The sequence below is a fragment of the Gadus chalcogrammus genome, chromosome 13, assembly GCF_026213295.1.
Source record: "Gadus chalcogrammus isolate NIFS_2021 chromosome 13, NIFS_Gcha_1.0, whole genome shotgun sequence".
NCBI lineage: Eukaryota > Metazoa > Chordata > Actinopteri > Gadiformes > Gadidae > Gadus > Gadus chalcogrammus.
The window spans coordinates 363,336-374,509 of record NC_079424.1 but is presented as its reverse complement, the minus strand read 5'-3'; the positions used below and the strand labels follow the sequence as shown (position 1 = coordinate 374,509).

The 11,174-nt window shown below is 44.9% G+C and overlaps 1 protein-coding gene across 1 annotated transcript; it reads right to left on the bottom strand.

Annotated features, from left to right (window-relative positions):
- Window positions 1–2,486: 2,486 nt before the first annotated feature.
- asip1 (agouti signaling protein 1) lies at window positions 2,487–10,187 on the bottom strand. The gene is made up of 4 exons (XM_056606822.1): window positions 9,895–10,187; window positions 3,131–3,302; window positions 2,913–2,962; window positions 2,487–2,657 (listed from the first exon to the last, which is right to left on the bottom strand). The coding sequence occupies exons 2-4, from the start codon at window positions 3,297–3,299 to the stop codon at window positions 2,487–2,489; spliced, it is 390 nt and encodes a 129-aa protein (XP_056462797.1). The 5' UTR covers window positions 3,300–3,302; window positions 9,895–10,187.
- Between the last annotated feature and the right edge of the window lie 987 nt (window positions 10,188–11,174).

Below are 11,174 nucleotides of genomic sequence, written 5' to 3'. Positions count from 1 at the left end.
ACACACACACACACACACACACACACACACACACACACACACACACACAAACACAGAGAAAATAAGATAAAGGATTAAGACACAAGTTTAAGCAATATCAATGCTTTATTATTCTTAGCCTTGATAATACAACATTGCATGTGTCACATACTTTAAGTATGACTGTACACTTTGTTTATCGCTGTTTAAATACATATATAAAATAACAATTGATAACATGAAGTTATACTTCTGTGTATACTGACACAGATGTGAATGTTACTAATAGTACTGTGATACTATAAATAGTATTTTGTACGGTGTGTCAATGTCCTGATACAGGAGTAAACAAGCAAAGTAAAGTGCTACACTATGATAAAGTGTTTCTCAACAGAAGTCCAACTTGGTGAGGCCAAAGGCACTCGATGATGTATGCACAGAACAAATGATGACTAGTGAGAGCAGGCCTACACTGTAAAAATGTAACTTGAATAAAACCTTTTTAAGTAGCATTGAGAATCAAACAGCTGCAATATATTCAATATCCATCCTCATACATAGAAAAAGTCTAATTAAAGTAATTTATTTAGAAAATTGGGCATCGTGATCAGTCTATCTATTTCACAACTTTAGAATAAAATTCAAAGATGATACACGTATATAAGCCTTGATATTAATTCCAAATAAACCTTAAAATCGTTCACACTCTTCCCGGTGTTCTGTTATTGATTTCATATTGAGATGAGCATTTATTCTCCTCATCTGAAAGTCCTTGTCCTAGAAAGCCCTTTCCTTGAGATCCACAAAGGATTTCCCTCTCGCTAAAAATGCTCATAATAAAGGTTTTGGTTAAGATTATAGAAAATCGCCACAAACAATGTTTTTAACTGTATGGTTATAGCTTGACCATGAAGTGATATGACTTGGCACTTTTTTAAAGCAATTATAGAATATGATATGAAGCCATATGTCTTAGCATTTTTAAATATGTCTGCTGAAGACCCGGTATAGTGCTCGTGGGATTCTGATACGCGCCACATTTCTACGGTCAGGCTATGGTTTACTGCGCTTAAGGTAAGTGTTTACTGTGCTTAAGGTAAGTGTTTACTGTGGTTAAGGTAAGGGTTTACTGTGCTTAAGGTCAGTGTTTACTGTGCTTAAGGTAAGTGTTTACTGTGGTTAAGGTAAGTGTTTACTGTGCTTAAGGTAAGTGTTTACTGTGCTTAAGGTAAGTGTTTATTGCGCTTAAGGTAAGTGTTTACTGTGCTTAAGGTAAGTGTTTACTGTGGTTAAGGTAAGGGTTTACTGTGCTTAAAGTAAGTGTTTACTGTGGGTAAGGTAAGTGTTTACTGTGGTTAATGGAAGGGTTTACTGTGCTTAAGGTAAGGGTTCGGTGCAGTCATTAAGCAGCCTCTAGGGGAACGGACAGAGATGGAATATTAATTCCTAAGAATATTTGTGTATAATCCTTTGATAATCTGAATCGACGTGTCTTTGTCCTCTTAGTCTGAGACCTTTATATCGACCTATGGGGCGGGTTCTCTTCGACGCCGCCATGTTGGACCGCCACGGTCCTACAGGAACCCAGAACGGACAAACGGCTAAAATAAAGTTCAACCCATTGGCTGGTTTGTTCGAGTGCTGGTTTGATGCAATGCTGGTTCGACCCAGTGCTGGTTTGACCCAGTGCTGGTTTGACCTAGTGCTGGTTTGACCCAGTGCTGGTTTGACCTAGTGCTGGTTTGACCGACTGCTGGTTTAACCCAGTGCTGGTTTGATTGAGTGCTGGTTTGATGCAATGCTGGTTCAACCCAGTGCTGGTTTGATCGAGTGCTGGTTTGACCTAGTGCTGGTTTGACCGAGTGCTGGTTCAACCCAGTGCTGGTTTTATCGAGTGCTGGTTTGACCTAGTGCTGGTTTGACCTAGTGCTGGTTTGACCGAGTGCTGGTTTAACCCAGTGCTGGTTTGATCGAGTGCTGGTTCGACCTAGTGCTGGTTTGACCGAGTGCTGGTTTAACCCAGTGCTGGTTTGACCCGGCACTGGTTTGTTCGAATGCTGGTTTGACCAAGTGCTGGTTTGACCCAGTGCTGGTTTGACCCAGTGCTGTTTTGACCCAGTGCTGGTTTGACCCAGTGCTGGTTTGAGCCAGTGCTGGTTTGACCCAGTACTGGCTTGATCGAGTGCTGGTTTGACCCAGTGCTGGTTTGACCCAGTGCTGGCTTGATCGAGTGCTGGTTCGACCCAGTGATGGTTTGACCCAGTGCAAGAAGGACTGGGGTCCTTTTGGTCTGTTCTCACTTTGTACAAAGTGGGGCTGAGCATGTCCGAAGAATGGGGGATGGTGAAGAGTATTGGGGGTGGAGCCTAGAAGCACAGTTGAAGGGGCAGAGCCTGTGTTCATCTCTGGCGGGGCTTTTGCTGATCTGGGTCTTGGTGGCTTGTCCAGAGAGTGGGTGGCACTTTTGTGAAGGGGGCGGGGGGCGTGTCCTGGGTGGGGGCGGGGCCTCAGCATCGCGGGTTCCCCATGCGGCAGTAGCAGACGGTCTTGAAGAGCCGGCAGCGGCAGACGCTGCAGCCGTCGCAGCAGGTGCTGCCGGTGGGGTGACAGCTCCCCCAGAGCGGGACGCAGTCGGCCGGGGGCGGGGGCCGCCTCTTCCTCTCACTCAGATCGTTCTGCTGCAGGGGGGGACAGAGTGAGTGAACCACTGATTAGTGAAGTGGTTCATTGAGTGGTGGTTAGAGGATTGTACATACAGTAGCTAGGGTGAGAGAGAAACGTATTGATTTACTATTGGTTCATTGATAATGGAGGTGAGATGATATTGGGGATTAGTGTTTGTTGGTGAGTGTGTGAATGAGTGAGTGAGTGAGTGTGTGAATGATAGATTGAGAGAGTAGAACAACAATTGATGATTGCTTGACTCGTTTTACCTTCCTCTGTTTCTTGGCTTTTTTGTTCTTCTTGGCAGCTTTAGATAACTCTGGCAATGAGAGAAACTGCTTTAAAATGTGAAACATGTTTAACTTTAGAGAGTTATCAACATAGCAAGTGTTATATTACTAATAATAGGCTAATAAGACTTAATAATGTGTAATTAATGAGACCTCCTTAGACTATGTGTACATTAATCCCTCCAGGGTGATCTTACCTACGATTTCAATGGATGGAGAGTGAGAGACATTGATTCCGGACAGGGGGTGTTCCGTGGCGTTCCATTGGCTGACGAGCCGGTCCTCTGGCATCATGTGGGCGGAGACCAGGAAGCGCCCGGTGCTGGACAGAGCCATGAGGCAGAGGAGCAGCCACATGGGCTTCATAATCTGGAATCATATGCCAAGAAAACAGGAGTTCACCTTGATCTCATTCTAATATAATGGCCACACTAATGAGTCCAAATCAGCCAAACCGTGTGTAATGTCTGTCTTGCTTTCTACGTAGTTTGACACCCAGATGAAAGGTACCCAAATGATGGATTGATTGCAAATGTCTGGAGTCCCATCAGTCAACCTTGAGTGAGATGCCGTACACGGTCCATTCCCCGGGGAACGATAGACAAGTGTCAAAGGACATGGACTCTCTCTGTGATTACACAGCAGCATTTAACGCACGATGCCCCGCAGTGTTCGAGGAGGGTCTCGCTGCAGTCCTCCACCCTAGGCTCACCTCCACTGTTAAGTAGCTCCACCCCCAGGCTCACCTCCACTGTGTTAAGTAGCTCCACCCCCAGGCTCACCTCCACTGTGTTAAGTAGCTCCACCCCCAGGCTCACCTCCACTGTGTTAAGTAGCTCCACCCCCAGGCTCACCTCCACTGTTAAGTAGCTCCACCCCATGGCTCACCTCCACTGTTAAGTAGCTCCACCCCCAGGCTCACCTCCACTGTGTTAAGTAGCTCCACCCCCAGGCTCACCTCCACTGTGTTAAGTAGCTCCACCCCCAGGCTCACCTCCACTGTGTTAAGTAGCTCCACCCCCAGGCTCACCTCCACTGTGTTAAGTAGCTCCACCCCCAGGCTCACCTCCACTGTTAAGTAGCTCCACCCCCAGGCTCACCTCCACTGTTAAGTAGCTCCACCCCCAGGCTCACCTCCACTGTTAAGTAGCTCCACCCCCAGGCTCACCTCCACTGTGTTAAGTAGCTCCACCCCCAGGCTCACCTCCACTGTGTTAAATCAGCCTAATGAAACTCATATCTTGTTACATTGTAGAAGATAGAAGATACCTTGTTTTATAAATGTGTATATTTAGTATTTGTCTTTTATTAGACCTATGAATTTGACCCATAGGCTGATGACTGGGGCCGTGGTAAGAGCTTTAAAATGTTGAGCTATTTTTGAACATTGGTTCATTCAGTCAAATATAGATGCCTTATAAGGCAAGGCTCATCTTCTTTTTAGAGTTGAATTTGTTTATCCATTTTAAGAGAGACGGCTGGCTGAGGCTGCACAACGTGCAAGAGCCTGCTCGAACCAGCCAACACCACACACACTCCTGCCGGGCACCATGGATCAACATCTGTAGGTCATTAGACTCAACCGCTACATTAAACCCCTTAACACCACCACCAGCCTGTGTCTTTGGTAAAAGTCACTCAGGTGGGGTATTTACCACCTAGCTGGAGTGCTAGCCACCTAGCTGGAGTGCTAGCCACCTAGCTGGAGTGCTAGCCACCTTGCTGGGGTGTAGCATGGACATTGTTGCAGGTATTATAGATCACGATCACTTGTGCCAACTGTAAAACAAAAAGAGAATCGTTGCTGTTTTCAGGTGTTAACTTTGTTGTTTGGCATGGTAACATATTTTGTTAATTTCTCATCTTTGAATAAAACATGTCTAATGTCTAGGTGGCGTGTAGCGTCCTGTTTCAATTCCAGGGCCTTTCCTTGGTTCAGCTGTAGCTTTTAAGAAATGGTGTTATAAATTGTAAGATTATAGTGCCATTATATAGAGTGTAGCTCTTCTGTTTCTGTCTACAGGGCAGTGATCATTCTTACATTCTCCCCCCCCCTGAGAGGCGTCCTGGCCTCAAGGTGGTCTGTACTATAGCCCAGAGTGCGGATGTTCAACGTGTTCCAGCTCTTTGAGGCAACCCAAGTGGCTCTTGGCAGAGGAACACAGTGATTTTCCTTCATCTAATGTCTCCCATGTATGAAATCGATTCCAATATTTGACTGCAATTTTTTATCGTCAATTTTTTATCGTTACGTAGCATATGATAAGGCACTTGCACCTATACATTTAGTAGAATTATCGTCAATTTTTTATCTTTATTTAGCATATGATAAGGCACTTGCACCTATACATTTAGTAGAATTGTAAACTAAACCTTGAGGGTTATTGTCTTTGTTTTTAATTAATTGGTATCAAGACATGGATATAATGGTGTTGTTTTTTCCCCCTGCAAACAATTGAATTGTTTTAATTAATTAAGTGTTAGAGTTAGGTGTTGCCTCACTCATAGTGTGCATACACTTGATTCACAATGGTGGGTGTGGTGTAAAGTTAAATATTGCATTTGACAAGAATTGTAATTGAGTCAACACTGTAACTTTGACACACTGTATGACCATACGGTTACTGAATAGTGTTAAAAAGAGTAAATAGCCTTTCAATGTTCCATTAACAATGCCTATTGTACCTGCCTCCTAATGAGATGTATCTGTAGCCTATTTTACTTTGGGTAGCTCATTCCTATTCATTAAAAAACAAGTCATTAATGGACATGCAATGCTTCAATTCCAGGCCACTTGAAATGTAGGCCTACGACGTTGGAACAGTGTTGTATAGTTATTCTGTTTGAGGTGGTAGTAGTAGTAGTAGTAGTAGTAGTAATATACTCAGTCTTTCTACAGCTGCCTCATACAGCTAGCTAGCTTTTGACATATTGTTTTGTTTTTTATTCAGTGGGTGAAAGTCTCAGAGTGAAATGAATCCACTCTCTTTTGGGTGGAACCCCGGCAGCAGCACTTGCTTGTTTTGATAGGTTCAAATTAGATCTGTGAAATGTGTCTTTCAGACCATGAGCGGAACGTCATCTGGCTCAAGTTTGAGCCAATCATAAACAGCGATTGCTGAAACCTTTCTTTGGTTAGGACCGTAGCGGGAGTCAGAATCGATCAAACTCAACAGCTATTAATTGGCTTCAAGAACACAGGTGAACGCGCTTTGATTTATATGCGTTCCTTTTTATTTTGTATTTTCAGAGTGAGTTTATTTTCCCCCCACTAGTACACCAGCAGGAGCCATGACCACCAGCCCTGCTGGTCCAGCTGCTTGACATTTTCATAAAGACGGACGTTCAGATAAACTCAGCGGACCGCAGAGGCCTCGGAGGATGACACATTTTAGTCACATGTGGTTGAAATCGGTCTTTGTGATTGGCTGAAACGGTAGCCTGTCAAGTGACATCATTCGACCACCATAACCATCAGAAAACATGGTTTCTGATCCCATGTGTTCAGGTAATTGTGTTCATGCGTTTCACCAAACACACAAAGGCACTTTTAGAGTCGCTTCATGTATTTCACAAGTGTTGAGAAAGTAGGGTTGAAAAGACTGAAATATTGAAAAAAGACAAAGTAGAAAAACATGACAAATTCAAGATGTATGTTTCGTGAGAGATCCTTGTTTATCTACTGTCTCACACAAACAGATGTAACCTTTCACAGAAATATACAAACACACTCACTTACACACACACACACTCACACAGAAGAAGAGGAAGATGTCCGTAGATGACTAGCTTTACGGTCTTGAATGTTTCCAGTCATTTCTAAGGCGCCCACAGATGTTGTTTGTCGTATCAGTGACGTTACTTTCTCGCCTGCTCCGGACGCAAAGAAAACAATGTGGTTAACTGCTATAAATAGTGCTTTTTGGGATTAGTCTTAATTGACCGGTTGTACTGAGCAAACGTTAGTCTTCACATGTTTTTCATAAACATCACAACACATTTGAAGTGGTCCTAAAAGTTGGAAAGGTTTTTATTACAACTCTTGAATCTCTTCAGCTCTGCCAGAAACTACTTCTAGTTTACCTGGAATCGATCACGGCAGCTCTGCCTTCAGCAGGGCTCATAGCTCACGTTGGGTTTAGTGAAAGCGTTTAAATGTTGGACAGCGTTTCGCCGCCCGACCAAAGCAGCGTCTGTTATAAGCTGGGCTCAAACGTCAGGCCCATCTGTGAAGAGAGCCTGCTGCGCTGATAAAAGTTTAAACCTTCACTGTGGGATTTTAAGGTACTTTTTACAGCTTTTATGTTTCTCTGTGGGGATTAATGTCCTGACGTTGGGCCGAGAATAAAAAGGTGAAACGAGAATAAAAAGAGAATAGAATCGTTCAGATGTTTGCAGTTGTTAGCTTAGGTGTTACTTAGCAGTACTAAGTGTAAGTAATTTAGCTGTAGCTTGTTAACTAAATCATTCGGCTTGGTAAAGATTTTGTTAGTTTCTCAATTTCTTTAATCGAACATCACAGGCGTGTTTAAATCATTTTTAACTAACTTTCTCAAATACACACATCACATACATTTAAAGATTTAAAATGACAGCATACTTTCTTTTGAAAAAATACAGAAAACACTCGCTCATGTCCTCAGCTTGGAATAAATATTTTCATATTATATATAGTATATTATTCGTGCATAGGCCTATATGAAATAACAATAGCGTAAAGTAACTAATGGCTGTCTTTTGTATGTCATTATAGGTTGTGTAGTAATGGCTGCTGTCCCCCTGACCTGTAGGTGTTGACTTGGATTCTGCGCCTTGGTTGTTTTATTCGTGTTTTCCGGTGGTTGGGTTCATTTTATGTGTGGCCTGTTTGTCGTCTCTGTTTTATAACGTGATCACGCACGCACACAACAGCCCTCAGCCCCCTGTCTCCTCAAGGCAAGGAAACACAGGCACGCACGCACGCACAACCACACAGACCATGCACGGTCACACTCACACTCACACACACACTCACAAGCACATGCTTACACACAAGTACACACAAATGCACACATGTCACACCAATAAGTTCACATAAACACACACACACACACACACACACAAACACACACACACACACACACACACACACACACACACAGACACACACACATAAGCTCTCTGACGTACGGTACACACACACACACACACACACACACACACACACACACACACACACACACACACACACACACACACACACACACACACACACACACACACACACACACACACATAAGCTTCTCACATACCCACACATACATTCACACTCTCACACACACACAAACACTTTCTTATTCAAACATTTATTAGAATCGTTGGCCAGACATGCAGTTTAATGTTTCTGTAAACTTTACAATAATACATTAAATAAAACCCCATTTGTAGAAGGTTAAAACATAGTTTATCTATAAAATCATGGGCCAATGTCATTCAAATAAATTGTATTGTATTGTATTATTATGTTTAAGATTTCTTCCTGAGATTGGCCCCCTTGGATATTAATTTAGTATAAACAATGGGGCAGATCCAGATGTTTCTGGATGATGTTTTCATCAGGCCAGCGGGTTTGTAGGAGAGACAACGGTGGCATATCGCAGGGTGAGAGTTATGACCCATTAAGTTCTGCTCGAGAAGAACAGAGAATAAAACTGAAGCATTGGAACAGACAATAAATGATTGTTCTCTGACGTCTGTTAAGCCATCCTCATCCTCACCCCACCTGCCAAAGAATCATTCCAAACTAGTTGTGTATTTTGATAAAGCTCTCTCTTTCCATTCTCCATCTCCCTGCTCTTTCTTTTCATCATTCTTTCTTTGAAGCGATCTATTGTTTCTATCATATCTGGCTCTATCTTTCTCTCTCTCTTCTCCCCAACCACGCTGCACTGGTATGGGTTGAGCCGGCCCTACAGACACACACATGTCACCTGTGTGTGTGTACATTTAATTCCAGTCACACACTATTAGGCTGTCCATTGACTGTTGCACACACACACACACACACACACACACACACACACACACACACACACACACACACACACACACACACACATACACACACACACACACACACACACACACACACACACACACACACACACACACACACACACACACACACACGCATTAATGGGGACATCAACTGGGTGGGTGTGGGGGGGTTTGTTGATTCCCAGTCTGTTTCTGGTGTACCCTCACGCTGTTTCCCATCAGTTACGCGGCACCTCACTTGTTCTGCTTCAAACCGATCCACTTTATCATTAAGCATCAACAGCCTGGAGGCATTTCAAATAGCAGCTGCTGAGGTGCACTTCTGTGTCTCTCCTATAGAACCTGCAGAATATATGACATGTTTGTGACCAAGGGAAATCAAATTCCTGACAAGCACTTCCTTGAACCAACCCGCCTTAGGGTTCCTGTCCCCTCATTGGTTCCCTCATTCAGAGAGGAAGGGTCCTGAGGTGGGGAACCTCTGAGCCGATTGGTGCCGCAGGCAGCACTGCCTCCCCTTCAGCCAATCAGCCGCAGCGACACAGAGACCCACACAGGTTGTTGCAATTACCGTCCCCGATTATCTCAAACGAGTTCCAGGTGATGTGATAGGTCAGATATTCTAATGACTGGCGTCTATTTCATCACAGCAGTGCTGCTCTGCGCTCCGGGGTCATGGGTCGTCTCTGATCTGCTGCGCGGAGTGCGACGGACCCTAACACATGATCTACAGCCGCAGGACCCCTTAATCCCCCATAGGGGTCAGGCCCTGTTCTGCCTCTACACACACATGCCCCTCATGTCAAATATGTCTCTCCTCCTGTCCTGTGTTGTGTGTTTATCTGAGGAGGAGGAGGAGGAGGAGGAGGAGGAGGAGGAGGAGGAGGAGGAGGAGGGGGGGAGGAGGAGGAGTGCTTTGCCTTACCTTGGGTTTCCGTGCTGATCCGAGCCTGCTCTGGATCTCCGATATATGTGCTCCTTCCCCCTCCTCGCGGCAGTGTCTTTCTGCTCCTCGCTGTCCTTCTGAACGCGAAATTCTTGTGATTTTTATGTCTTTCTACTTTCCGGCTGCGTTCCTGTTTTAACCCTCTCTCCGGCTGCGTTCCTGTTTTAACCCTCTCTCCGGCTGCGTTCCTGTTTTGACCCTCTCTCCTTCCCTTCCCCTCAACTGCTACCTTGCGCTCTTTTATCTCCTTCCCCCTCGCTCTCTCCCTTCTCTTTTTGCAAGGCTCCTGTAGTCTCTCGCTCTCTCTCTCTCTTTCTCTACCTCTCTTTCTCTGCCTCGCTCTCTCTCAGTATCTGTCTCTTACCCTCCTCTTAATAATGAAGATATAATAGGACGTCTCGCGCTGACCTCATAGGGTGGGCGGAGCCAGCGCTATGGTCAGTGAAAAACAGACCAAAAACAATTCATCTGACTGACAGATCGACAGGCAGACAGACGGGTAGGGAAATGCTTGAGACGGTATCACATGCATCTATGTTTGTGTGTGTGTGTGTGTGTGTGTGTGCGTGTGTGTGTGTGTGTGTGTGTGTGTGTGTGTGTGTGTGTGTGTGTGTGTGTGTGTGTGTGTGTTTGCATATCCGTGTGTGCGTGCATGTGTGAGTATGTCCATGGCGGTGTGTGAGTGTGTGTTGATACCTGTGTGTGTGTGTGTGTGTGTATGTGTGTGTGTGTGTGTGTGTGTTGGTCTTTGTGTAAATCTGAGTTAAGATGAAGAGTGTGCAGACTGCAACAAGATGTTCTAAGAGGGGAAGTTTTCACCTCTCAACAAATTACCGTCAATCTCTCGACGGTCAAAAGTTTGGGGCCCCTGAATCAGTGCAACATGTCACGGCGGTAAACATTGAGCCGGGGGAGCCGGCCCCTGTAAGGGGACACTTTGGGGCCCTTAAAGACGGGCGGTTTAAGAACCCCCGCCACACAGAGCCTACGTTGGGAACAGACCTGTGTCCTATAGCACACAAACGGTCGATTCTTCACTGCTCAACAATCATGGGAACTATTTCATGTTCCGATTTCCGAGTACTTTATTAATTAAGTCGTAAAACTTCATCAGGTAAACGGACTGCGTTTACACAGCACTCAACCACTGGCCGCTCAGAGCGTTTCACAGGCAGGGTGGAGCACAGCCGATACAGACCTCTCTGAGACCCCCAAGCCCTCCACCGGACCCAGGGACCTCGTCTAGACCGCTACCCAGA